The 24578-nt window shown below is 32.8% G+C and overlaps 4 protein-coding genes across 10 annotated transcripts in view; 2 read left to right on the forward strand and 2 right to left on the reverse strand.

Moving 5' to 3' along the window:
• Nucleotides 1-1374: 1374 nt before the first annotated feature.
• LOC128180935 (uncharacterized) lies at nt 1375-6006 on the reverse strand. The gene is made up of 3 exons (XM_052849140.1): nt 5850-6006; nt 2150-3171; nt 1375-1792 (listed from the first exon to the last, which is right to left on the reverse strand). Exons 2-3 carry the CDS (start codon nt 3159-3161, stop codon nt 1782-1784), a joined length of 1023 nt encoding a protein of 340 aa, XP_052705100.1. The 5' UTR covers nt 3162-3171; nt 5850-6006; the 3' UTR covers nt 1375-1781.
• Nucleotides 6007-6855: 849 nt separating this feature from the next.
• On the forward strand, nt 6856-13998 carry LOC128181869 (zinc finger protein 853-like). Of its 2 annotated transcripts, none has more exons than XM_052850418.1 (6): nt 6856-7207; nt 8425-10105; nt 10452-10572; nt 10801-10899; nt 10985-11153; nt 11903-13998. In XM_052850418.1, the coding sequence occupies exons 2-6, from the start codon at nt 8444-8446 to the stop codon at nt 12018-12020; spliced, it is 2169 nt and encodes a 722-aa protein (XP_052706378.1). In that variant the 5' UTR covers nt 6856-7207; nt 8425-8443; the 3' UTR covers nt 12021-13998. The 2 variants fall into 2 exon arrangements, with proteins under 2 accessions (XP_052706378.1, XP_052706379.1); XM_052850419.1 differs by lacking the exon at nt 6856-7207 and adding an exon at nt 7241-7505.
• Nucleotides 13999-14039: 41 nt separating this feature from the next.
• LOC128179734 (heat shock 70 kDa protein 12A-like) lies at nt 14040-24448 on the reverse strand. Of its 4 annotated transcripts, none has more exons than XM_052847284.1 (5): nt 24335-24448; nt 17149-17522; nt 16696-16926; nt 16462-16606; nt 14040-16291 (listed from the first exon to the last, which is right to left on the reverse strand). In XM_052847284.1, exons 2-5 carry the CDS (start codon nt 17470-17472, stop codon nt 15252-15254), a joined length of 1740 nt encoding a protein of 579 aa, XP_052703244.1. In that variant the 5' UTR covers nt 17473-17522; nt 24335-24448; the 3' UTR covers nt 14040-15251. The 4 variants fall into 4 exon arrangements, with proteins under 4 accessions (XP_052703244.1, XP_052703242.1, XP_052703245.1 ...); XM_052847282.1 differs by having other exon boundaries at nt 24365-24439; XM_052847285.1 differs by having other exon boundaries at nt 24308-24359.
• Nucleotides 24265-24578, forward strand: part of LOC128179733 (kinesin-1 heavy chain-like) — a 30418-nt gene continuing 30104 nt past the window's right edge. For all 3 annotated transcript variants that reach the window (XM_052847279.1, XM_052847280.1, XM_052847281.1), the window contains exon 1: nt 24265-24402. The gene's annotated coding sequence lies outside the window, so the exon portion shown is untranslated. The remainder of the gene's footprint in view (nt 24403-24578) is intronic.

The raw sequence follows: 24578 nt of genomic DNA on the forward strand, positions 1-24578 counted from the left end.
AAATTGACACCCCTCGAAAACCATTGTCAACCTCCGCTTCGCGTCGGTTGACAATGGTTTTCTCGGGGTGTCAATTTCAACTGTTACCCCAGGCACGTAGCATCGTTTTTGAAAGTGGGGGGGGGGGGGGGCAACTATGCTTCCAAAAAAATTCTTCCCTACCAAAATTTTTTTTCCTCCAAATCATGAAATTCCTAATCCGTGGGGGGGGGGGGGTAACTTCAATTTGACTACTCATTCCCTTATTTTCATATGAATTTTTTACTAACTTCCAAAAAAGTGGGGGGCCAACTCCATTATAATTCATTTTTTTATGTGTAAATTTTAAAAAATTTGTTGCTGCGAGAAAAAGTGTGGGGGGGGGGGGGGGGGGGGCAGGCCCCCCCTGATGCTACGTGCCTGTACCCTCCCAAACAGGCACTATTTATATAATACTGATTTTGAGCCTCAAATACCAGTGAACTGGTCATGAGTGAATAAAGAATTGAAATATGGAGTTGGCGACATTGCAGAAAAAATATATTAGTAGAAAGCATTTTATTGTTTATGTTTGCATCTTTCTTTTAAAAATTAATAACTCGATTGTGAAAAATCAGTAATAATAAGTAAATTACTGTTAATGTACATCAGTACGTTAGCTAAAAGAAACAGCAAAATCGTCTCCCATAGGAATTTGAGTGTGATATCATCATGATTATTTAGTGCAGTCCGTGATTTTTCTTAGGTCGCTGTAGGTTTCGATCAATTGATGGAAGGGCGTGTAGATTTCAGTCCTGTCAGTTTCTACGGAGCAATGAATTGCAATAAGCTTAAGTTTCCAATAGAAATAGAGGGAATCATACTCGGTAGACGTAAATATATTACAATAAAATGCTTTCTTTGGTGATTCATGCGGGATATGAACAGCTGATGAAGGTGGCGACATAGCAGAAAAAAGCATAACCCACGTTAGCGAGCTATGTAAATTCTTTTCTGCAATGATCGCCACCTTCATAACCCGCATGAACCATCCAAGAAAGCATTTTATTGTTTATATTTACATCTTCCGATTTTTTTTTTATATTTACATCTTTTTTAAACAAATTAATAAATATATTTTAAAAAGTAAGTAAAATTCACTGAATTACTGTTAAATGGGAATTGGAGTCAGACATTATCATGATTATTTCGTGCAGTCCGTGATTTTTCTTAAACAGGGCGTGTTCTTTAGAGCTATGTATTAATTATAAGTTTCTGTTAAAAATAGAGGGAATCATACTCGATGTATGTAATTATTGTATTAATTTTGACAATGGATGTATAACGTTACGTGTAGTGCATGTGAAGTAATCAAAATCATTGACCTCTTGTTTGCAGAAGACAACATAAAAACCATTTTATGTAACATCAACAATTTATTTCAACAAACAGTTTCGCAAATAAATAGATTAATTTTCTCTTCAGAGAGAATATAACAGTAGCTAATGGATTGTCTTAGTGAACACGATTGAGATATGGTAAAAACAAGGACTTTAGTTACAAATGTAACATTTCTTGTTTATTCAAGAGAACAGGGCTTTTAAATACTGCATATATTATAATTTTTTTTTAAGAAAAGTAAAAGGGACATTTCAGCAATTGCAGTCTTTTTGTATTTTTATATTTTTTTACTCATACAATTCCTGTAATTTAGCACTATATTTTTTAATGGGAAACTCTGTGATTTCAGTAACAAAGATGACCGCGTTGTATTTGATACGGAATCTTCTTGATGAATCATCTTCCTTGAAGTCAAAGTTCCCCTAACCAAAAACTGCAACAGAAAAAAAATAATAATAAAGAAACGAACACAATTACATGTATATCGAAAGAAATAATATATATTTAAAGTAAAATGATTTCTTTGACGGTCCATTTGGAATGTGAAATAGGTGTGATTACTGCAGATTTTATTTAGCGTTGCCCACTGATGAAGCCATATGATTTTACTATTTATACGTTCACATGTAATACGTCACAGAGGAGGAAGCAACAGTTCTTGTAAATATGGAAATTACTATAAATATTCGAATATCGGGTGTCGGTCAGTGAATTCCGTGCTTTCACTGTTCATGGAGCTAAAAGTTTTAATTGATGATTTTTATGCCAAACAATGATAATCAGAACTTACTTCTGCTTAAAAATCCCCCAATACCACCTCGGCTTTGTTGCTGGATTGGTGTCAGTACGGGAGGCTGGAAGCCCGTGAAGCCCGCCAGTCCGGGCAGACCGCCGGGAGCGGGCCCCATGAATCCCCCGACAGGTCTTCCGTTCATGTTCATCGCCATTCGAACACTTGGTGGGAGGTCGCTGGGGTCAATAAAGCTGACCTGTGGTTGTTGTCTGCCAAAAGGGTTCATAGGATTTCTCATGTTTGGGTTACCGAATTGGTTTTGGTCCACGTTAATCCCTTCCCCAAAGGGGGTACCGGCGAAAGGATTGTTGTTGAAGGCGCTGAAGTCGCTTGGGCCTGTACCCATTGCGTTCACATTGAAGGTGAACATGTCGTTACCTGAGGTTCCGAACTGTTCAAATGCTCCCCCTGGGCCCTGGTTGGGAGGGAATCTACCTCCTTGGTTGTTGAAGCCAGTTTGTGGGTTGTTGGGAAATCCCCCTTGGGGTCCGTTCTGGGGGAATCCGTTTTGCATGGGGAATCCTGGCTGTCCATTGGGATTCATTGCCATCCCGTTACCTACGGATCCGCTCAGTGCAGGGTTCCTATTTTGCATCTGAGAACCTCCCACTGTTAACCAACTTTCTTCGGGGGTTAAACTCCCAGTGTTAACGCGGGAAGATTGAATTGGTTGCTGGAATTGGTTGCGGGCAGCCATGTTCTGGTTTTGTTGCGGGAACGCCATCTGGTTTGCTTGTTGCTGTGGGTTGTTGAGCATCGGTTGTTGGTTGTTCTGCATCGTCATGGGGTTGCCTTGGTTAGAACCCATTGGCGGTGGTTGTACATTGTTTCCAGAAGCTTGGTTTGAAAAGGCTAGTCCCGCTGGGGGCTGTGTGGGACCATTGTTAGCGGGCTGGTTTCCGCCAAAGTTCATTCCGCTAAAATCGAACTGAGATAGGTCAAAATCTTGGTTCTGGCCGCAGACGATCCCCGCTAGAGCAGCGAGAACAGAGATCCATAGTGTTGTCATTTTGTTTTTTCTACAAACAGAATTAACCAAATGTGAATCACGTGCCGAATATTTTTCTGCAGAAAGATAACTTTTTTAAATTTCAAAGTATAATGCCTCGACATCAATATAGTTCATGTAGCAGAAATAGAAGAAGAAAAGGTATTTATAGAATTTTAAAATTCTGCAAATATAAAATTAATTTACTTAAAGGAGAATTGACGGGTAAAACACTAAAAACTTGAAGACTAAACTTTCGTTTACTCCAAGAACAAAGGGCAGTATATGACAAATAGATGCCGTGTTCCAAGACCTATTGATTCGTGCCATTTTAATAGCTTCGAATTTTTAAGACTAAATGATATATAATTTATCTATATAAACACAATGTGAATACAATTATAAATTGCATCAGTAAGTAGAATTAATATTTTATTTCACGTGAAACTAGTAGAAAATTCTTTGGTTTTTTTTCAGCGAGAACGTTTAAGTTCGTTGCTTGTTCTTTATTGGGGAATTACAAGAAAGAAATATATTTGGATAATTCATTGATCAGCTGCAGTAATTAAATCTAACGGGGTTTCTTTTTGTTCTATAAAACTAAGCTGTAGCAAATAAAAAAAAAAGTTATTTGCTATTTATGTGCATATCCAAAACATATAGTATTATTGTATAAATAAAATGTACGATAAATATCAATATTTAGCATGTTATGTTTTCGTTAAATACTAAGTTAGATGGGTATTTGTTTAGTTCTGTGATGTTTAGGTTGTTATGATGAAATTCTTTTTCAGTAATCATTTTATATACATGTACCGGGTATGTTGTTAGCCTACATTAAAAAAAACCTATCATATTATTGAAATGATACTTTAGAACAAAATCTCATAATTTCGGCTTGCCTTTATACTTGCTGATTTTTCTTGGTTTAGTATAACTAGAAATATTTCTTGCTTTTCCTTTATTGGATAGGGGTTTTCCCCCCAAAATACCAGCTAGTAAATTATTTCATGTACATAGTGTACTAAGTAACGACAGAACGTTACATGTATATACATGTACTTATGCGAAAGAATGATTTTAGTGTTAAAATACACATTTTTTTCTTTTCTTTTTATCCAAAAAAAATTAGACATTCAATAAACTGAGAAACGTTGAATTTTTTTTAAAAATTACTAAATGTACTACATCATTATTTACCAATACATGCTATATTTGGACATTTGTTTTGTAATTTCTACAAATTTTGCTAGTTTATTACTATATTCACCCCCCCCCCCAAAAAAAAAACCCCCACAGAAAACGTGTATCAAAGATGGAGCAAGTATTGAAAACTCTTGAAAATAGATTTTTTTCTTTCTTTTTATCAAAACAAAATTTGTCATTCAATAAACTGAGAAAAGTTGATCTTTTTTTAAAAAATAACTAAATGTACTACATCATTATTTACTAATACAAGCTATATATATCTTAGGACATTTGTTTTGTAATTTCTACATATTGCTAATTTATTACTATATTCACTCCCCCCCCCCCCCCCAAAAAAAAAAATAATAAAATCCACAGAAACGTGTATCAAATATGGAGCAAGTATTGAACACTTTTCTTATATTATATTACACAATGTGTCCCAAACTCACACAGATGGGAAGGTTGAGGGCGGTTAATGAGTACATAATACCCTTAGTGTGTGGCGTGGGTCAACTGGTGTAAACGAATAAAGAAGCTTGAAAATGTCATAAATATCTAGCGGCCATTTGTATTCTCTGATATTAAAGGTCATCGGTATATATGATTGATTTGTCGATTTTACCATTATGTAAAGTTGTAAACATTCAGTCACTTCAATTCTGTCTTCCTATTTCCTGTTTACTCATTAATAAATTATTTTTTTGTATGTATATATATCGTCCCATTTGAATATGCATGTACATGTAGAAACTTTTTTAATAATCTTTTTAATAAAAAAAAATAATCATTGAAATATCTAAAATTGTAAAAGACAATAAAATATTCTAATATATTAATTTTACTGTAATTACGATCATGTTATGCAAATGTATTTTTAAAAATACAATAAAACAGCCAAACTCTTCACTTTAATTTTACTATGATACTAAAATGATCATATATTCAATATTTTTTTCAACAAATATTACGAAAAATAATAATTTAGTATGCTGGAAAACAGTGGAGTGGTAAATTATCTCTTAAAGTGACTGGGTAATCAAAAAATACCCCATCACGTCTACCTTAAAATTTGAGAGATAATTTCTTTAGCCATAAATTATTATTCAGAAAAGAAAATTCCAAATATATTTTAGTTTTAAAATTTTAAGATTTCGTATATCTCTTTACACCTCTGACGAAGAAAAGCTTTTCTTTAACATGAAATTAATAAAGCTTACATTTGGCCACGATCATTCAGTTATGTTAAGTAATTTCTGAAGACCACATGTACCTCTTTATTCACTTTTTTTATCTATACATGTATATCAAATACTTAGTTCATGTGTATTCAAAAGAAGAGGATTCATTCAAGTGGCAATATTCCATAACTGATTTCTTATGGAGCAAATACGTGAATAAATTTTTGACCTCGAAAGTCAGTTAATAGCTTTATATTAATAATTTCATATTTAAATCAAAACCCTTCAAATTCAAATTGAATTTCTTAACATTAATATTCTCAAAACTTGATGTTCTTACCTTATACAGATAGAATTGTTTCCGTGATATTAAATCTTTTCCTAGGTGAATATCTGTCTTAGCTGTGATCAAGTATTTTTTTTAAAGATGTGCTTGATGAATGAATGCGGTACGTCTTTTAGTAGTACTTCTCATTCGTGTTTACGGATCGCCGTCGGCTATTCCGGAAGTACAGGGGCGACGTAACACTGGATGTATCAGCAGGCAACGGGGCCAATAAGAATAGCGGCGCTGGGTATGACAGACCCGTAAGAACATCACTTCCCGCGGCGTCATAACACACACTTTCGCTCTCTTCTTACACATCAGCTGATTCACCAATAAGCTATATGCACCCCGCACCCCAACCCTGTTTTTTGGTGTTTCTTATTCATATTTGAATATTCTGCTTGAGTTGTTGATACATGTACATGTACATTTACGCATCACAATCTTATTTCAGGCACACGCTCGTCTGCAGTTAAATCAAGTTAATTACTTAATAATTAATATACGTCAAGTATAATGAGTAACAAATTTCCTTTCAACTATCCACCATAATTTTTTATTTCTGTATACAATAGCATAATCAATATCATTATTTCCTTTTCCGGGCTGTGACTGCTAATCCAAAAATGGAATATCTCATGATTATAAAGGGAGTGTGAGATTGCTCACATTAAATTATTCATTAATTTATGAAAACAGGAAGAAGATCGGTGAATAAGGCGAAAAAAAAGCCAATTTGAGGCCAGATAAGATACCATGCAAAACAACATGTAAGAAATACAAAGAAATGATTCATTATTAGGCTATAAACTTGGTTATAAATTATGTTATCGATAGCCATGCAGTGCATTTCTTCGCTATTTACATTTCATGAATAATGTTTGTAGTTTTAAATAACAAATAAACATGGTTTGATGAAATAAAATTTTTAATAAGTGTTTCATGAAGACCACCCCTCCTCCTTTTTATTTAAATTTAGCGCGCTTTTACACGAACAAATGTAACTCCTTTTCCGCAAGTGTTCCATAAGTATGGGCAGATAACTCGCATTGAGTAATACAATATGTTATCAACTTTCATCTATCGATAATTAATTAACCATGAGTAGTTGGTCTTTGCCCTTTATTTGTTTCTACAACTTATGTGTCTTTTATTGAATTTCATTCGCATGGGCGTTTACCAAGGTTCAGTGCAATCGGACGGCATTGTTTGTAAACAAAGACAGTAACGTTACAGTTCTGATATGAGCTGAATCGCTCACTTGCAATGGCATGTAGCTGTGAACATTCAATAGTGATGAATATATCATCATTTAGTCCGTTTTGTGGTCAGATTAAATATACATTACGAAATATGCCGTAGCAGGAAGGGTAAGTTTCAATGGTAATTTATTAAATTTTTTATTCAGTTCGAATTTCCTCGGTAATTATGGCTAAATTATGAAAACAATAATAAATCGAGTCATAGACATGATACTGATCAGCTCTATTATCACAGCACGCTACAAAATAATTTTTTTTTTGTAAAAGAAAAGATCAGTTTTTTCACATAACGTGGAGATTATATGATTTAGACTGTTAAGGAGAGAACCATTCTGTCTTTCTGCATTTTGTCTATAAATTGGAATTCAATACACAATGATGCAGAAACCCAAATACTGACCAAAAGGTCAGTAATAATATATATGCTTATATACTGATATAGTAGCCTTTTTAGATAAGTCAAATTACAGTTCTCCCAATCATTTCTAAATTTACAGAACCAGATGCATTATTAATCTGTACGTGCATGGGTACATGTTTCCTCTAATACATGTAATTCAACTTTTCATTGGTAACGGTTAATAATAATCTTCACAAATCAATGTTCTAATAGACCCCTTCACGATGACTGCGGTACTGCAGGACAAAATGATATACTTTGCCGAAATTTCAGTAGATAGATAATTAAATGACGTAAATGAAACTATTGACGTAAGTCACATTTCACCAAACTATGTCATTTTGCCCTGCAAAAGAGCAGTACCGCAGTTACCGTAACGGGGTTGATTGTGATTAATGTACTGCCTAAGTAAGGATCAAACCTGAAAATAAGTACTTTGATAGAAATTATGAGCAGACCAACATTTTTCAAGCAAGAATTTGTATCATACTTGTCTTAAAATTAAATTTTATTTTTTAAATTAAAAGCCTTTTTTAAATGCACATCATTTGATAGATTTAGGATTTAAATCTGCATGATCTTATCATCGATCAGTGTGTAGTGTAGAAGTACATGTACTTTAAATATATGAAATTTGGATTTCTTGGAATTTTTGCAAACCTGATAGAGATATTGGTTCAGGGATTTGTGTTTTCTAATGCTTTAAATTTGGAGGATCCAGCATAAATACTCAGTTTCCTCAGAATACATGGCATGAACATGTATGTAATTATGATTCATCATGATATTATAGCTATGAATTGGTACACTGTATTAATTATAATGTTAAGTAAAACTGAAAAAATAAAAATATGCTTATTGAGGTATTGTACAACATATGATGTATCAACTGTAATATATAATGATAAGTTGTTTACTTTATTAGGCATGACCTTGCTGGTAAAATGGATTTAGGATGTAACATGGAGTTCAATTTCCCCGAACCAGGCCAGTTAAATGATTCAGTTTTTGGAGGAGGTAACTCCAGCATTGCTGACAAATTGGACCTTGGGACAGGGCAACTTTTGGATACTGTTTCTGGAACGAATCAGTGTGTTGGTCACCATGACAATGCAGATAAACATCTCTCCGCCTCAGATTTTCATCTTGATCTTGGTCCTGCAAATGATTTGGTCACAACCTCAGATTTTCCTCTGGTTAACCCAGTTACAGACATGGGAACTGATGCAGTGGAGGATTGTAGTGAGGGATACAGCATCGTGAATGCTGCTTTGGAAGGAGGAGGTATGTTACCCAAACAACCTATTCCTACATCAAATACCTTAAACTTGGGAAATGTGACAAATATACAACCTATTCAGCTCAATCAAGCCAACTTGCTGGGAATGCCAGCTATACAGGTGATCCCAATAGAAAACATGCAATTATTGTCCTCTATAAAATCACTGGGACATTGTCAAAACCTCCAGTCATCTTCTGCGAATCAAATTCAACAGCAAAACTCTAACTCTTCTCAAATGATACACAGCAATTCTCCAGCCGCAGTGTTGCTGGGAAATGTTCTCTTGTTGCAATCTTTACCCAGCCAAATAAACCAGAGTAGTATTACATACTCTAGCATTTCCTCTCATACCCAACAAGGTATCACTACTCCAAATCAGATCTTGCAGATTTCTAGTGACCAAAACACAGCTGTGTCCATTCAAAGCACATTAACTGCCAATTCATCTTGTGGGAAAGTGAACACTGAGATATTGGATGAAGGCATGACCATCAAAACTCTCTTGCAAAAAAGTAACAGACATGCATGCATGCAGATCAGGAGGCAGGAATCCTCAAATTTTCAAGATAGCATGGATGGAATTCAACAGCAAGTTTTGTCTACTCATCAACATCAAAGAAAACCTTTGAAAGTATACATGGACAAACAGACTGACACAGAATCTCTAATACAATCAAAAGAACCTTCGGACAACCAGAGGAACACCAAGATACTGGTGTATGGCAAAAACATTGCTCTGACATTTGACTGTCGGAATCAGAACTTTGTAATGGAGTCCCTTACAAAAGCCATGAAAGGGAATACTAGTCCGTGTAACAAAGAAGTCAGCATTGAAATAGGAAAGCCATCTAATGTAGATGCAGATGTAGATAAGAAAGTTATGGAGGGTAACAGTAAGTCAAGGGAGGTCAAGTATGTGTCCATTTTGAATCCCCCTGCTCCAAAGAAAGTCAAGACCGAGTCTTCGGTTGTGCTTATTGCGAAAAGTCCAGACAAAGACACGGAAGGCAAAGAACAACAGACCAGAAAATCTCTGTCAGCATCGATAGAAAACATGTCTAACTCAAAGGAAATTCAAATTGAGAAAGATGCTATCTTAACTGAGTGTGACGGTCAGCTGTCCCACCAAACAGGTGGCGGAGAATCTGGAGGAGAAAATGCGGACAAGATGGCGGTTCTGTCAGTGGTGAAGAGGGACCAGAAGTGTGAGGAGGTGGAGCCAGAAGACGAGGACCACGTGTACAAATGTGACCTGTGTAGTGCTTCCTTCAGCAGGGTGGGGAACTACACCCGACATAGAATGATCCACACAGTCAATACACAGGTACTGTATAGTGTACACAGTGTTGTTATTGTCCATTCACAATTTTCTAACAAATTAATGATTCTGTTTCTCATTAAACTTCTCCAAACACTTATTTGGAGAATTTTTTTTTAATCTTTGAAATAGTCCTGCCTTAAAAATAAAAGGCAAATGAAGGTGAAAATAAATCTTAAATAAAAAAAAATGACCTGTTTTATGTGAATGTATAAGTCAGTGTTTTGATTGAGAATTACATGTAAATTTCAAGTAATTCAAAGTAATTTTTCTGAAAGTCATTTAAAAGTGCTGGATAATATGTATACCAGTATGATCTATTAATATTTACTAGACCATGTGCTATTTACAGGACAACTATAGATACAAGTGTAGTGAGTGTGGCAGACTCTTTCTACAGCGCTGTGATATGAAAAGACACATGTTGATACACACAAAGCAAGAGCCACACAGGTGTACAGTCTGTGACAAAGGTAATTATGAGACAAACTATACATTGTTATTTGATACAGAAATTAAACAAACCACGAAGAAGGTACTCATTGGGTCCATTTATATTTTGGGAAAATATATATATATACCGTACAAAAATATATATGAACTGTAGCTTATTTGGGGGGGGGGGGGAGGGGATTTGTCTTCCTACTTTTCCTTTGTTCTAGGCATGATTTCTGAATTGAATTCAATGTATTTCTATTCAGGTTACATTAGAAAGAGTGATTTAGTGGTTCACATGAGATTCCACTCTAAGGAGAGAGCCTACAAATGCAACCACTGTGAAAAGCAGTTCTTTCAATCAGGTATAAAACTTTTATTATGAGTTTTAAAAAAAGAAATTTGGGGGATACCTTTTGTCAATTGATCATGAACATTTCATTTTGCCAGGTGACCTTAACCGCCATGTAAGGAATGTTCACCTGTTGGCCCCTCTTCTGAAGTGTGGCCACTGTAACAGACAGTTTGTGAAGGAGTCCACATTGATCCGACACATGCAGACCACTCACAAAGACATCATCATCAAGTCACTGCGGGATAAGCTGGATAAAACACCCTCGTAAGTAAAACTCAATACACATAATATGGTCGTAGGAATAATTAGATCAGTATGTCTTGGATAACTGGGTTAATAAGTCTAGAATAACTGGAGTAGTTTGTAAAAGATTACTTCTTTAGTTTAGGATAATTTGAGAAGTAAGTGGAAGAGGACTTGGGTAGTAAGTCCAGGATAACTGGAGTAGTAAGTCCAGGATAACTGGAGTAGTATGTCAAGGATAACTGGAGTAGTATGTCAAGGATAACTGGAGTAGTATGTCAAGGATAACTGGAGTAGTATGTCAAGGATAACTGGAGTAGTATGTCAAGGATATCTGGAGTAGTGTGTCAGGGATAACTGGAGTAGTATGTCAAGGATAACTGCAGTAGTATGTCAAGGATAACTGGAGTAGTATGTCAAGGATAACTGCAGTAGTGTGGTAAGAATAACTGGAGTAGTATTTCAAGGATAACTGCAGTAGTATGTCAAGGATAACTGAAGTAGTAACTCAAGAAGCACTTGACTAGTACGTCAAAGATAACTTGAGTAGCAAGTCGAGGAGAGCTTAAGTGGTAAATAAAGCAAAAAAAAATATAAATAATAAATACTGTAAAATCCAAATCATTTGCATAATTTTTTTTAAATGCAGATATTTTTGCAGAAGATTACTTCGTTATCATTTTTATAATGTATTAAATTAATAAAGTCTTAACTTGACTCTTTGAAGAATTGTTTGATGTTTTAGTTTTGTTTACAAATTTTTTAAACAGTGACAAACAGTCATCAGCAAACTTGGCTACAAGTACAGTACCAAGGACTGGTCATACAAATTCTGGAGTGCACCAGGAGAACCAAACAAAGGGGAACCAGACAAGCACTTCCTGCTGAAGAAACTCTTCAGAGTTATCCATCTTAGTATCGGTTAAATTTCCACAAAATACTTTAATTCATGAAATAAAATTTGGCATTCAGGGAGATATATAGAATACTAACTGACACTTGTCTCAGTTTGATAGATTTCTGTGATATTAGTGATGTGTATTCAGGATGTGCATGCTTTACATGGGTTTTATTAATTATTTGATCGTTGTGATGATTGAAAAGAAAACATGTACATTAAAAGAGTTGAATGGTTGTTTTTTGCAATTTTTGGACAGTTTTAATCATTGTTTACCAAAAAAAATTCATATCTTAATTAAGATTTTTAAGGTAGATCTGATAGGTAATTTGTTGACCGCTCAGCCTCCTGTAGTTTATACTTCTAAAATGAAAGCAAAATTTATGTTTCTGTATTCTGTAAAATGGCACTTGGTTAATATTTATCAACAAAAATATCAATTTTTTTCTTACAAAAATGTGACAAAGGTTGCATGGAATCTTTAAGAAAAATGAATATTGTTATGGAGTGATGAATACAGTTGTTTTTAAGAAAAATGTACATGTAATTTGTTGTCAAATTTTTGGCTTAATTCATTTTGTTGTTTTGTGTTTATATTTATGGTATCCAAGATTAGATATACTTGGTATTTTACAAGCATATTTTTGTTTAGTAGTTTTTTAAACTATTTTTTTTCTTCAAAGATCTCAGTGTTTAAAAGCTTCGTATGTTAAAACAGCTTGATCTACATAACAATTCTTGTCTTTCGCTTGATTTGCCAAAAAAACGGGTTTTTTTTGGCCTAACTGTCTTGATTTTGATATCTATATGAATAATTTATGCGTTAACATTTCTGTTGGAACATCGCTCTCTCTCTTTATTACATTAGTTCACTTTAGAGGGCCAAGGCCAATTTTAGACTATATTGATCTCCTTTAGAACAAGAGCTCCATGTAAATATAAATATATAGAAAATACCCATTTTTTGATGGTTAATTTGTTGACCATTCAGCCCCTGTAAGAGCAAGTACACTTATTGCAACCTTTACTAAGGTACGTGGTATGCGACATCAATCGATATTAATGTGGGTTAAAGTACATTGTTATCAAAATACTTTCACCGGTTCGGAATTTTCAAATATTAAAATATTTAACCAAAAAATACATTTTTTTTAAAATTTCTGGAAAAGTTAAAATTTTAAAATCGTCAGTGAGATTCAAACTCATATGACCAACAGATTCGTAGTGAACCCTTTAACCAACATTGCTTTTTCTGTAGCATTCAATATGCAAGAAACATAACATCACAAGTTGAACATTTTGTAAACTTTGACTCAAACTCTTAATCATGCTTATTAAGTCATGGGAATTTTATTATAATTTTTTTAAATTTCATAAAATGTTTTCTTGCATTTCTGGAAATATGGGTATTCTTATTATCTTTGTCTTAATTAATCTATGCCTTGCTTATAATGAATTGTTGGCATTTTATCTGATTTTTGCTGTTTCATGTATTCACTGTACATGATAGTATATATTGCATGGGATTTTTCCCTCTGACAGTGCTTTTGTTTGGCTGCAAAACTATTTGTATATTTAGGGTTGTGCAATATTTTATTTTGATTATTTTATCTTTATGCATTATTTAAGGCATTCTTACAAGTGAAATAAAATTCAGTCAATTACATATACATCTATTTGTGTTTTGTTTGATGCTCCTTGACAATTTCAAGTAGAATATTTTGAGTCTTCAATTTACAAATTCACATTGAGAAACTTAAATACGTGTATTTTTCAATAAATAAGTAAAGAGTCCAAGTAAATAAGTAAAGTCGAAATATTCCATCGAATAGTATTTAATTTTTTCTTTATGAATTTCAAACCTTGCATCTTTCAGTGGTTGCTCTTAAATTTGACTCCGAACACTGCTTACAGAAGAGAGGACTACCGGTATGTTAAAAGGTCCAATTGCAGCGGTTAACTTAAATTCTGTTTACAAATTTAATAAAATAAAAAAAATGATATGTCAGACAAATATTTTAATAACATATAAAACAAAATATGTCAGTTACAATGATGTAGAAAGCTGAGTTGTTATATCACCTTTCTAGAGTGGGTTACTACCCGTTTTTACAAAAAAGAAATGATAAAAAGGAAAAAAAAACAATATTTATTCACACTTAAAAATAAAAATGTAGAGCACAGTGTTCCCCCAGCATCTTTTTACGTATATTGTTGTTCAATTTGTTATTCTGCATTACATAGTAATAAAGGGTGTTAGAGCAAGCATGCACTTGATGATTCCTATTCAAATGAATGACAGGATATACCTATTTTTGCTCCAATACGAACATATATGTATATTGAAATTAGATCATCAATACATGATTAACAGACAATTTCTCTTTAAATACTCGCATTGCATATAATTATTTTTTAGCAAATTTCTAAAGCTCTATATTTTCACAACTTTGATTTTTTGGGATAAAAAAGCACATGTCACCGAATACAAGTATAGTTCTTTAAACTTTGATACAAAAGTTGTATTGAGATATCACACCAGTGTGAATAAATCACTATGATAAAGTCCAATTTTCATAGTAATATTTTAATAATAAATATTTAAAGATTTGAATGATTTTTAGCTCTCCAGAAAGTTTAAATAATCAATCAAGCTTTTAATTCTGACCACCTGTTGTATGTCTGTTCATCGGTTTGTAAACTTATCACATCTTTTTTTTTTTTCTTCTCTAGAAACACAAAATTAAGCTGACCAAACTTATTACAAATACTCCTTCTGAAGTTTTTAAATAAAGGATCTAATTTTTCCAAAGGGGGGGGGGGGATAATCAAGTAAACAGAGAAAATAGAGTATGTGTCTTGTATAATTTATCTTCTTTTCACGAACCACTGCACCAGAAATGCCAATAAAATGTTTACATCAAAATTTTCATGTAAAGTGAAAACCCCTAAATTGTTCAAACATTAACCCCCTCCCCCGAGCAATACTGAGACCCAAGAGGGGTTCACGGTTCAAGATATATAGAAAATCTGTTTAAAATAATCTTTTAAAGAGCTACAAGGCTACATTTTTAGGCGAGCATCCTCAGAATGGGTAAATAATATTCAAATCACACCCGGGCCAATAATGTGTCCCAAAAGGGGCTTAAAATTTAATATATGTAAAAAGTTTTTAAAGAAATTTATAATTTCAGCAATATTTGTACAAATAATACACCAAATCATAGTTTATTTTCCAAAAAGTCGATTTTTACATCCACAGACTTTTTAGACGTTTCATCGAATCCCACAACAGTAATCTTGGTTGCTCCAAACTTAAACTTTGCCTTTACTCTCCTTCTGGTGCCTCCTGTTGTGTCTGGCATAGGGACAGTCAGAGATCCTATCCCCTTGCATCCGTCAGTATATTGTGGTTCTACTTTATTGCTGGCAAACACAGCAAAATTGACCGAAGTTTGATTTTCATGAATAGGAAAGTAGTTTTTTTCGGTCTCTTCGTTGCAATGTACTAGCTTTCCTTTGTTAACGAAAATGTCGAAGTTGTCAGTACAGTATTCTATCCCGTTGATAATCTTTTTCTTTGATTCTGGGTGTTTGTCTTTGATAAATCGTGTGTACGTATCCACGCCATAGGTATATTTCACCACTCGGGCAGCAATTATATCTGGGTCATGACCAAAAAGAACAGCGCCTTTTAGTACAGCTAATCCGCATTCTTGGGGAATCACTACTGTACAACTCGGGAATGAATTCCTAATTCTACTTTGAAGGAGCTCACACTCTGAAAACCCTCCCACCATAATGATGACTTTAGTTCCTTCGGCTGTATCAGAAACTAACATTTCTTCAACTTTGACTGCTATTTTGTCCAGTACCTTGTTAAAAAACTCCTCAAATTTTCTGACTTTTATTTGAAGTTTACCTCTTTTCAATTCTACATCATCTTTCAAACCATGATCTTCTATGCATTTAATGAAATCCTCAGCTATCTCCAGGAGAGTTGGTGGAATATCAACACGCACGCTTTTTCCTGTCTGCTTTTGCCTTTTCTTTTTTTCAAAGTATCGAAACAATGCGATGTAATCTCCAGTATGTTTCATACGGAATGCCTCAACGATGGGTTTGGACACAATACCCTCCAGCATTTGTTTAAACTCGTCGTCAACAAAGATTCCTCCCCAATCTCCTCCTTCTGCCCTGTTTATCTCCTGTAGCTTCCCATCTTCTCTCACTTCTTGCATTGCCATGTCAATCGTACCTCCTATCGAACCAAACACAAGAACATTAGCTATCTATTTAAATGTAGAACTGGTCATTGAAGCCATTAATCTTAATTAGTTTATTATACTGTGTATGTAATATTGACCAAACCTAACATTCTGAACTTTAGTATTTGTGAGAATAGGCATCATGATGATCTTATAATCTTACCTCCAGCGTCTAGCACTAGAAACCTTCGACCTGGTTTCATGACGTTTAGTGCATCATCGTCCCTTTCTATTTGAATCCATTTACAGTACACAGCTGCAGCTTCTGGTTCTAAGCAGATGAGGAGAGACTCCTTTGAAATACCTGCCTATCATAAAATCACGATAAATTTTACGTAAAAAAAAAACTTTTTACATAATGACAATTATATGAAATGATAATATAGATAAACATTACAAGTTCAGCGGCTTCTTCCATAAATTGCTTTGCAGGCTCGTCCCAGATTGCTGGTACCGTTAATATCCAAGTAACGTTTTCGTTTAAAGGTGTGATAGATACTTGTAAATTTCTCTCCTCAAATTTCTTTACGAATTCATCCTTTAGATATTCGATGGAACGAGCAAAAACATCAATAGCTGGCATTTCTTTATCTCTCAAGTCTTTCAAAACAGTATCTCTTGTCAGTGTCTGAAATAAAATTAAGCAGTCTAATGAACGAAATTATATTATTGATTTTCATTAAAGTTACTGTCTGTGCTTTGGCGTAGAAAAGTTCTATATCTTATTCATCAATGGGCATACCGCTTCTTTCAAATGTTTTTCATAAGTGAGTTCAAAGTGTGGTACATTAGTTTCATGACTTATACTTAATTATTTTCATGTTACGTCATACATGGTTACTGATCTCACCAGTTTACCATCCTTGTCGTATAACATCATCTTAAATCGGCGAAAATAGTAATGTTCTTTCCTTTTTTCCTCTGTCATACTACTGTAGTCATTTTCTGCAGCATAACCAAAACTGACAAATTCCTTGTTTTTGTCAAGCAACAGAGTTGTAGGTGTTTTCTCGGACATAAGATCCCCACAATTCCAATTATTTATGTGGATCTTATTTAAATGATCCGTTTCATATTTAATAAAATCAGATCGGAAAGAATAGGCGTAACCAGAGTACGTTGTACCAAAATCTATGGCCACCACAACGATGTGATCTCTTGCTTTAGATGCCATCGTTGCAAATTTATGTTGATGTTGTATTTTTCTTTCTTGTACGGAAGTCTCTACAATAAAACACGAGATACATTTAAATATATATATTGGTTATGCTATCGAAAAGATAACTTAAAGAATTTGCATTATCCGTATACAGGAATAAACACAGAATTTGGTTGTTTGTAGTCCTTTTGATCTTCATTGATCATAATATTAATTATTATACTTTCATGTTAAATACTGAAATCTGATTGGTTTAGACGCAGTTGGTAATCCGTTCTATTACCCTCAGCGTTAGCAACACACTTGGCAACGGGTAAAACAACGAACTGTTACATGCGCGTAATTTATGCGCGAACGGTTCGCCGTAGAATTCACTTCCTTTCTATATAAAAGCAGTAAAATTAAAAAAAAAAAAAGACATTCAGTATAATAAAATAAATAGTGCCTGTTTGGTAGGGTAACTGTTGAAATTGACACCCCTTGAAAACCATTGTCAACCTCCGCTTTGTGTCGGTTGACAATGGTTTTCTCGCCAATTCTCGGTGTGTCAATTTCAACAGTTTCCGTCCCAAACATGCACTATGTATATACTAACATATTCCTTATAAAGTTAAACACCAGAAGAATTGCGCATGGTCCCTTATAAATTGAAAACTGAATGTTTAATTTCGGAGGATTTGCAAATAAGGACAGTCGGTACCAATGTGTCCTCATATACCCTGGAGGTAAATATATGAGCGACAACGCTATGCAATACACAATACATAATTTATTTAACTAATAAAGATCCCCTACTCCTAGACAAAGAACACACGATCAACACTGAGTCTGTATGCCTAAATAACATTTAAAAATTTATATCTGGAATAAAAAATATTTGTTGACGTACAATTATACATCGATGTTTTATTCAACTCTTTTTTATAAGCTAAATAGAATTACAATAGTGTGTGCTCATATTTACATAATTATTTTAAAGTATAACTTATTCCAGAAATAAATCTTTAAACTTTAAAGGATACCTATTAATCCAACTATTAAGTTCATGTGAAATGATTTGAATAGTTTAAGAAACGCAACAATGAATATAACGTTGTCAGAGATTTTGCATTAGCAATACAAGTAATGGTGAAAATTCGCTGATAAAAATGTGTTTAAATTAATCAATCTTAAAAAAAAGTTTATCGAAACAGTTAAGAGTATTGAAAAGAAAAAATAGCGCACTGCAATTACAATCAATAAATCGGGTAAAAACTTGAATAAATATATTTTTTTAAATTCCAATATTATTAAATGGATCCTTTAAAAATGGTGTACCTATATGAATACAAAACTTTCTGTGGCAAGGTTATATAGAACTATATTAATGGCATTCACCGGATGAGCTTAAAACGAAACCGAAAGTGCATTTAAATATGTTTTCAAACGTCAATTCCCGTTACATATTTGATTATTTGTCAATATCACTTATCATATAACTAGCCTTTAATCAATATACCTTTGTGAATTATATCCCTCATTAATGATTCATATGTACGGTATTGTGTAGGTACAAATACAAGTCATATACACTATCATATGATAGCATTTCATTTAGTTCATATATAAAGGTAAGATATAGACAGTTCTATTTTACAGACAAGCTTAAAATTTAGATGATTAAATAGTATATAACACAAAAAGGATGTTAATAATGAAACATTGCGTTAAATATGATTTAAACTTACCATAAAAGAGCCAATTTTAAAGGTGTTTAAATCATTTTACTTCCCGGTCAGTATATCTATGTGATTTGCATGTACCAACAAAGGCTAGGGATAACCTTGTTTATTTACATATATTCATTTAAAGGGACTTAACACGATTTGAGCTTAAAGTTTTTAAGTTTTATTTTTCCGTTTTTTATGTTAAGAATGGTTAATATGGGTATTTTATACTGTTTCTCCAACATTTGAATGTTAAATATTTAGTTACAAGCAAGATAAAGAGTTTGAAATTTTATGTTTCGTAAACAAAACTCGAGTCTAGTTTACATAATTTTGTGATTTATTGATATACGTTTCAATGAAATGTTGCTTACACATACATGATTGCTGATAACTGTATATTAGAAGAAAATAACAATGGACCATATTTTGTGTATCAATTATGTTTTAGAATACAAAGATTGTTTGTTTGTTAAAGAATATATAAAAATGAAATCGTCTGATACTTCTTAAAATCAATGAGTTTATTCTAATTCACACTTTAATGTATAAATTATTCACATCTTCTCATTTACTTAGATTACAGTGCATACACATCACATATTCCCTTCATTTAAGATAGAGATATAAACACAGTCACATACCGTAGATAAACATGCACATGTACAGACAAGTGTATACACCGACAAACAGACATGTATATGCACAAACAATCTCGAATACTTTCTTTTATCAACCATGGAAGTTTGAGTATTTTTAGTTCAAGGGGGGGGGGGGGGGGGTGAAAGAGGGTGGGGAAAGAGAGGGGAACACTACAAATATGCAGCTATCAAAAAGTCATACATATGCAAGAGTATATATAATAGTAGGCTTCTAATTTCTTTTGCCATAATTTGCTTACAATTTCCTTGCAATTATTATAAACACTTTTTATAACAAATCATAAATAGTTTGCCGATACTTTTCATACTCAGCAAATTTACAATTCTTAGGCAACGTACAGTAGTTTCTCAAAAAGTATTCTATCAGTGACAGTTCGTTTTAACATGAGAGTTTTGGGACATTCTTATATTTACTGGTAAAAATAAATTGTTTTACTGTAAGAATCAATAAGTTTTGAAGTATATACATATTTCTATTTTTGAATTTACTAAAAAGTTTAGTTTTTTTTTTTATCAAATGTCATTAAAAAAACTTGCTTCTTAACCATTTCTTCAAAGAAGTGTCATATTTCTTTGACATGGAAACAGTCCACAAATAAATGGTCTATAGTTTCTAAATCAATGATTTTTAACAAAGAATTCACAATGACAGATGGTCAGAGATAGAAGTAGGTCATCTGAGTGATGCAAAATACCGAAGAATTCATGTCCCTTGGACTACGATAACAGCAAGTTTTATGTAATATACTAATTGAGAGAAGAAAATATATTTACCATGAATAATATATTTGATAAAAGTATTGACATATTTGTATAATGTAAATTTTTTCCTACATACAACTTTTTAAATTAGAAAGTTATAAAATTCATAACCTGTCCGGTAGTCAGTACTGATGTATACCGGATTGCAGACTAGCTTTATTTCTCGTTTATTTATTATCATAACTGAAGTATTTTGTGTTAATATTGAATATTGTACGTTTGTGCATATAAACGCTTTAAATTTTTTACCTATCTTTTCTTAAAATTGAATAATCTATTTTTAATATCTTTGTTTATATTAAAGTGGTATGGTACACTTCCAAGTTGTGACGACGTATTAATTAATATGACCAATAAAATCAAGTATAATTTGATAATTAGTTTCTTTCCCAATCATGTCATCTAACATCCTAGAGAGGGTTCACTACGGATCTGTATCTCGCTAGGGATTTTAATCAATTTTAACCTTTCAAAAAAGTTTTAAACGTAATTTTGGGTTAAATATGAATATTCTAAACCGGTGAAAGTTTTTCAATTATAATGTACTCTAATACACACACACACACACACACACACACACACACACACACACACACACATATAATATATATATATATATACGAGGGTCAATCAAAAAATACGAAGACAATGTGGCTGTCTTTCATATATTTTTCATAAAAGTCATATTTAACAGATTAATCTGTGCTTCAACACTTATGTTATTGATATGCGAAGTTTTAGTCCATTTGATGAAACGGTATTTTTGTTACCCCTTATTAAAAACATGTTTTGTCACCACGGCGCACGGTAACGTTCAAAACATGACGTCAATATTAAACACACACAGTTTATAGATAAACCCCATCTTTAGATCACGCTTAGTCTCTTGTGCCTTTCTCCTTACATTTTTAAATTGCACTGAACCACTTAACATCTTATTTGCACACATTTGTTCGAGAATCATAAGTTAGTTCTTCAAAGTTTTCATTTTCTAACCGTCTGTCTCTTGGTTTACAGTAACGATAACCCTGAACGTCAGTTGACGTTACTTATTTTTTGACCTACATATGTAATATTTACAGATATTCTACTCTCTTTCGGAATGTTTTATATTCAAAATACAATTACCACCACCCCCACAAAATCTATTACAGTTTAACACAAACTTTCAAATAATTGTTGACTTATTTTTTGCACCATTGAGCATTTTCACAGATTGCGTCGGCTTCTCCAGGGTTAAATTCATTTTGTTTGTACCTTTCGTTGCGCCGTGACGTCCGGCGACGTCAATGTTTTTAGTCAGTTCTAAAGAGGACTATCTGTCTTTAGTTACTAATATCTGTTCGACAAAACAATACATCCCGTCATTATTTGGAACATAGAATACCAAGACAAAACTTAATTAGAAGTTTCAATATTATTTGGTTTTAAGCCCAATTTATAGAGATATTACTTTCAACATTATATGGTTTATTGTTGACATAACACAAATTTTGACCGTGCGCCGTGACCTCATTTTTGCAAGATTAGATTCTAAATAATTCTTAGAAATAAAGGAATTTATTAACTTTTTTTCTTGCAAATTGTTTGAAACTACCGCTTAATTATGTCTACCAAATTTAGTAATAATATGACGTTAAGTAACAAAGCTATGACTAAAACCTTCGTATTTTTTGATTGACCCTCGTATATATCTTTATAGATATATATAGAAAATTTAAAAAAAAGAAAAACAACCCAGAGTAAAACGTTAGCGCTTTCATTAAATCTTCAGACGTTTTATATATCATATATATATAATATTCAGACGTTATATATATATATATATATATATATATATATATATATATATATATATATATATATATATATATATATATATATATATATATACACAGTGTGTATATATATATATATATATATATATATATATATATATATATATATATATATATATATATATATATATATATACACACACACACACACAGCTCATATCTCAGAATGAATCTCTTACTGGATCTTACTGCATTCACCGATATCTATACTTTTACTAAAGGGATTGAACGAAAAAATAAATGCATTCTTTCTTAATCATTTATAACATTAAGAAGAAGAAAATATGTTCATGAGCTTACGTGGGACAGTTGAAAATTATCTAATAATCTTGAAACATATCATTTATTAAATATCCTCTCTCTCTCTCTTTAAAAAAAGCATTACATTATCCCCGCATTAAGTAATAATAATAATATATAATTTAACTTAAAGGAAAAAAACTGATAACATACCGGTTTAAATTATTGTCCCTAGTCAATTAACATGAAAGTGAAATTGGAAAAGGGGAAAATACAGAATGAAGTAGAAAAAATAAATATTTCTCTCAAAAATTAGAATTACTCTTGTGATTATCATAAAAGTAATATGCAACATAATGGTATCATCATAATAAAACATTCTTTTCACAGAACAAGGACTTTCCTAGAGTGGTTTATTTTGGCAGTGTCAATCACAAAATAATATCTATGTTCTCCACGTAATCAAACCAGAGGCCCATTGGCTACTTTGTTCAACTGGGTAATAGTTAATATTTCAGCAACAATTGACGTAAATGAAGTCAATTTACTGAATAGCTCCAGATTCAACGAAACAAATGTATCTCCATGCAAATTTAAAGGAAATTACTGCACACCCATGAAAATGAAATATACCGTTATCGTTTTGAAATGAACTATTTCAATAATTATTGTATATATAAGTCGGGGTAGCTATTAGATGAAGCAGAGTTGCTGTGTAGCTCAAAGAAAGTGAGTTACATAAAACCCTGAAAGGTTAAAACTTCCAAGAAGTCAAGGAAGAAAGAAGCCAGGCGAGGAACAGAAAATGTGAGGGTAGGAAGCAGAATTCCATCAGCTCTACTGGTATCTGGAGAGTCATTTAGGAATCAGACCGAAGCAATTATGTAGAAGATTGGGGTACTTGTTAAATTACAAATTTACGTGGAAAATAATATATTCATTACACAAATTAGTGAAATTCTGCGTATTGTAGTCCAGCTTAACATTTTTTTCGTTTTTCACAGCACTGTCGGGTAATGATATCTTATTCACCAGTTCAACCGAACATAATTATTTATAAAATAAAACGCAAACACATTCTTTATAAGACGAGCTCGCATGTGCGAATGCATAAGACTTTAATGATGTATATACAAGTATATAGTTCAATGTACATGGCTCTCAAGTCACTTTACTTTCATGTACAAGCATTTTAATTCTATTAAAGAAGAAAAAATCATGTAAAAACAAAACTGACAAAAATATAATGTTATGATTTGGGAGGGGTGGATGGGGATAGTCTGTTGCAAAGTGGCATCGAACTTAGAATAATAAAAAAAAACGAATTCTACTTGTACGTGTACAAGTTATGCGTAGCAAGGATTAAATCACCTTATTCACCTGTAAACATCCTTAATCAGCCAATCCATATGTATGATCACGCCAACTTAATTCAAAACAAACACACGTGTTTTCTGTAACTTTTATAAATATATTTGTTTACACATTTTAGTGAAGATCGACTGTATAACCTAAAGCCTATCCTATGATGCTATGGATTCCAAGTATTTTTAAATCGAAAATGAAACTACTTTTCAAAAAATTCTCTAGCCTGTAACTACGAAATCTGTTGTGAGAGTATATATTTCTTAATGAAACTCACAAATATGAGTTATGAGTTGTTACAAACCTCCAAAGTCTGACGGATATTGTTACAAACCTCCAAAGTCTGACGGATAAATAAGACGTCCAACTTCGGTAAGGTACAGGTACATATAACAACAATGGATATGTAATTAATATATTGTGGTTATTTATTTAATCATGAACCCGATGGTAAAATTCACTACAATTCCAAGTATTTAAAATCGAAAATGAAACTACTTTTCAAAACATTCTCTAGTAGGCAGAAAATGATCCGAAAAAAATATAAT

This window comes from Crassostrea angulata, chromosome 4, assembly GCF_025612915.1.
Source record: "Crassostrea angulata isolate pt1a10 chromosome 4, ASM2561291v2, whole genome shotgun sequence".
NCBI classification, from domain to species: domain Eukaryota; kingdom Metazoa; phylum Mollusca; class Bivalvia; order Ostreida; family Ostreidae; genus Magallana; species Magallana angulata.

What these genes read in the sequence shown, in the direction of transcription:
- LOC128180935 (XM_052849140.1), bottom strand. Translation starts at nt 3,161, where the DNA reads ATGACAACACTATGGATCTCTGTTCTCGCTGCTCTAGCGGGGATCGTC.
- LOC128181869 (XM_052850418.1), top strand. Translation starts at nt 8,444, where the DNA reads ATGGATTTAGGATGTAACATGGAGTTCAATTTCCCCGAACCAGGCCAG. An exon ending in TCCACACAGTCAATACACAG is followed by an intron (nt 10,106 to 10,451) that starts GTACTGTATAGT and finishes TGCTATTTACAG; the next exon opens with GACAACTATAGATACAAGTG. An exon ending in AAGCTGGATAAAACACCCTC is followed by an intron (nt 11,154 to 11,902) that starts GTAAGTAAAACT and finishes TTTTTTAAACAG; the next exon opens with TGACAAACAGTCATCAGCAA.
- LOC128179734 (XM_052847282.1), bottom strand. Translation starts at nt 24,419, where the DNA reads ATGTACCTGTACCTTACCGAAGTTGGACGTCTTATTTATCCGTCAGAC. An exon ending in TTATCCGTCAGACTTTGGAG is followed by an intron (nt 17,523 to 24,364) that starts GTTTGTAACAAT and finishes GTTTTATTGTAG; the next exon opens with AGACTTCCGTACAAGAAAGA. An exon ending in ACGACAAGGATGGTAAACTG is followed by an intron (nt 16,927 to 17,148) that starts GTGAGATCAGTA and finishes ATTTTATTTCAG; the next exon opens with ACACTGACAAGAGATACTGT.